The 3526-nt window shown below is 37.2% G+C and overlaps 1 protein-coding gene across 1 annotated transcript in view; it reads right to left on the reverse strand.

The window, feature by feature from the left end:
* Positions 1-316: 316 nt before the first annotated feature.
* The window catches only part of LOC144238035 (uncharacterized), a 78187-nt gene continuing 74977 nt past the window's right edge, over positions 317-3526 (reverse strand). The window contains exon 13 of the mRNA XM_077771781.1: positions 317-454. Within this exon, the coding sequence (XP_077627907.1) occupies positions 317-454 (138 nt within the window). The remainder of the gene's footprint in view (positions 455-3526) is intronic.

Consider the following 3526-nt stretch of genomic DNA (forward strand, 5'->3'; position numbering starts at 1 on the left):
TAATAACAAATAATGTATAATTATATACAAATAATATATAATTACATATAATAAATAATATGTAATATATGTACATAATTTATATATACAATATATTTCTAATGTTATATATACATATATAATAAAACTGTTACTTTGAATTCTTTATATGATAAACTTTAGATCTCTGTGTCTTTGGGTTTGGTAGTGGAAGATTACTGTAGTCCTTTGGTGGTATCATTTTTCCTTGATTTTTCATATTCCTTGAAGTTTTGTGCTGGTCTCTTACATTTGAAGTAGCAGTCATCTCCCCGATTACTAACTGCCCTAACTGCCGTCAAGGAAAAGCAAACTGCCTTTCATCAGCTCTGCTGGAAATCCAGAGGCTTTTTCCCTTCTCAACTGCATAACCCTTATCCATACTTCTTGCTCCCTCTTGTGGCAGAACTCTTAAACTTGTATATTTTCTCTGAATCTTGCAACACACGAGGGCAAGCGCCAACAGTTTCTGTTTTCCCTAAGGTCATGTTGTTTCCCTACAGCTCAAGTTGTGATTTTTCTCTAGCCCACAGAACCTGGCTTGCTTTCTACAAGTGCTCTTAGCTATCCACCAAAGCACTCTCAGGAGCACGCACAGGGAGTTGGCTGCAGAGGTGGGGGAAGTGTGGCTGAGATAAGCCTGTCACTGGGGATGCCGGCAACCAGTTGGGGGGATCTGCAAGTGAAGCTGTCCCAGCATCTCATGGGTGGGTTTCCTGATGGTAGTCCACAACACAGTCAACAGAACTGCATCTTTTTTTTTTTTTCTTTTTTTTTTTTTCAGAACTACATCTCTTTAATGCTCTCTGAGAATCATATCTGTCACTCTTCTCATCTCTTCTCACCCCACAATTTAGTACTCTGGATGCTTTGGTGGTGTCCTGCACATCTAGGGAAGACTGGTACCCACTCACCTTTCTCACCACTCTCCCTTTCCTCACCGTGGGAGAAATTGTGGGATGAAAAAGTCTCATTTGACCTTAACTGTACCACCTTGGGGGGCATGTGATGCAGGCAAAGGCAAACTGTTCCTCTTATCCAATCCAATGCGTCCAAACTCTTATTTTTTGCTCCAACAAAGTAGTGGAATTTCTTATCTGGAAACCAGGACTTCCACAAAGCTCTCTTGTCTGTGGGTGACTGGGCAAGTCAGTGTTCTCCAGATGCTCCCTGACTGTGGCCAGGAGGGGTTGGAACCATTCATGAGCTACCTCAAAGTCCACAGCCAAGATGGAGGTTTTCTGCCTATTACCAGATGCACAGGTGGACAAGGTTTATCCAGGTCCCTTAGTGTATGATGCTAGATCCCACAACTTCTACAATTGCACTTTTGTTCATGGATGGGTGCCAAATTTTTGTTGCTGAGAATGGGAGCACAAAAGAAGGGACATGCTATGCTATCATGATGCTGACATCAATTGTCATATATTTGTATGTTCTGTATGTCCCAGTCTGCATTTCATCCTAGGATCTCCCAATTTCTTTTTTCCATGGATGGTTTTATTGAGAAAATTATAATATAATTAAAATATAATATAATTGAATGATGAAAAAGATAACTGTATGCTGTATGGATCATTCACTGCTATATGCATTTTTTTTTATTTTGCCATTTTTTTGTAGGGGACTGGCTACTGAGGGGCCTATTCCTGTCTTGTTACTCTATTGTGTAGTGTGTGTGTGTGTGTGTGTGTGTGTGTGTGTTTTATATGAAGTCACATCAGAGGAGCTGCCTCTGAAAATGATTATAGATCACAGAAGTGTGATCTTTGGCCCAAGTGCAAAATTTTAATATAAATTTGTAGGGTTTCAGGAAGAGCACATGTACTTTGCGTGGGACGAGTATTAAGAATATTTGCAACCAGAGGACACACTATGATGGATTGGTTTCAATAATGGCCCCAATGTGTTCTTGACTACCGGTATTCATATCCTCCCATATGGGATGGCTATATAACTTTAGTAAATGAAACAAAAGATAACAAATGCAAACAAAGACTTCAAAATTGCTTGTACATTGGGCTTTCTCACATTCCACTCTTAGAACCTGAGGTTACAACACGAAGAGTCTTAATCTACCAGCTAGATGATGAGAGACAAGGAGCCAAGTCACCTCCTGTGTCACTTGAAAAGTTTGTTTTCTCTTAGCATCCAAACCATCCTTCTGTAGTCTGCTTTATGGTACTGGATCCAGGACTCTGATAACCACATTTTTGTTTTGCTAGGTAACTCAACATTAGGGCAATGCAAATAGGGCATGCCCTAGAGAGACTGCAAGTTTGGAGGAGTAACAAGGTTGGCTACCAATGGGCTTCCTGAGAGCTTCATGTCTCCTTTCTGTGTCTGTGAACTTCATCCCAGCATGTTTCTTTAACCTAGAAGCAGAAGTTCTTTTTGCAACATAAGTGATTTGTATTTTTCCCAACATTTGCAAAACCAGTTTTATTTAAATCTTCACCAGCTGAGACAATAGCAACATCCCCTCTTCAGAAGTATGTCTGAGACCTCTCCTGAAAAATCAGACATATCAGCACCAGTCAAGCTGTATTTTCTACTCAGATGCCTTCATCAGCTGTAGGAGTGGCAACTTCTTCCTCACATTGCTTCCATGTTATCTTAGAATTCTTTTACACTTTCAGTTAACTAGTTAACAACTTTATACTTAGTTAATGAGTTTTTACATTTTTGCTCTTTTTTTTCAAACAACTTGTGAGGTTTTTATCTCTTGACGAATCCCAATTATATATCCTGTTTTCCCAAAGAATAGCAAGCCAATTTCTTAGACATGTGAGTGAAGCTACTGATTATAAGATGACCAAAGATAACAAGATAGCCCAGCCCAAAATAGTCTACATTGCTAACTCCCAAATCATGAACTCTGAATCCTGAGTTATTATTTTAAGCTAAATAGTTTTGGAGTAGTTATGCAGTAAAAAAAAACAAAAACAAAAACAAAACACTAACAAATATGGACAGAATTAAAATAAGGTTTAAATAGGATTTAATAACTCAGATGGGCAAAAATGAAACAAACAAAACACCCACGTATACGACGATTGATGGTTATGCAGAGAAAAGGATTTTTTCTCCACGATTTCTGGAGAAAATGTTAATTTTAATAACCTTTTAGGAAAGCAATCTGGAAGTTTCTTTTAACATTAGAAGTCTTGAGACTCTTCCCCAAGAAATATAAGCACAATATATAAGAATCCCTATGTTCATGGACACATATACCAGTGGTGAAAAGCTAAAAAAATTAAGTCCCTTTTATAAAAGAGTGATTAAATAAAAAATCCTATACTACAAAACATTATACTACTAGAAAAAGTATAAGTTAAAGCCATTTCATTATCTGACTTGCAAGGATTTACCAAAAATATGTAAAATGCAAAATAAGTAAAATGAAAAGTCATACTACAAAACTATATATATGTATTATAAAATACTATAATTAAATATATACTTATTTTATACACACACACACACACATATCTTTTTTTTTTTTTTT

The sequence above is a fragment of the Crocuta crocuta genome, unplaced genomic scaffold (genome assembly GCF_008692635.1).
Source record: "Crocuta crocuta isolate KB4526 unplaced genomic scaffold, BGI_CrCroc_1.0 scaffold457, whole genome shotgun sequence".
Taxonomy (NCBI): Eukaryota; Metazoa; Chordata; class Mammalia; order Carnivora; family Hyaenidae; genus Crocuta; species Crocuta crocuta.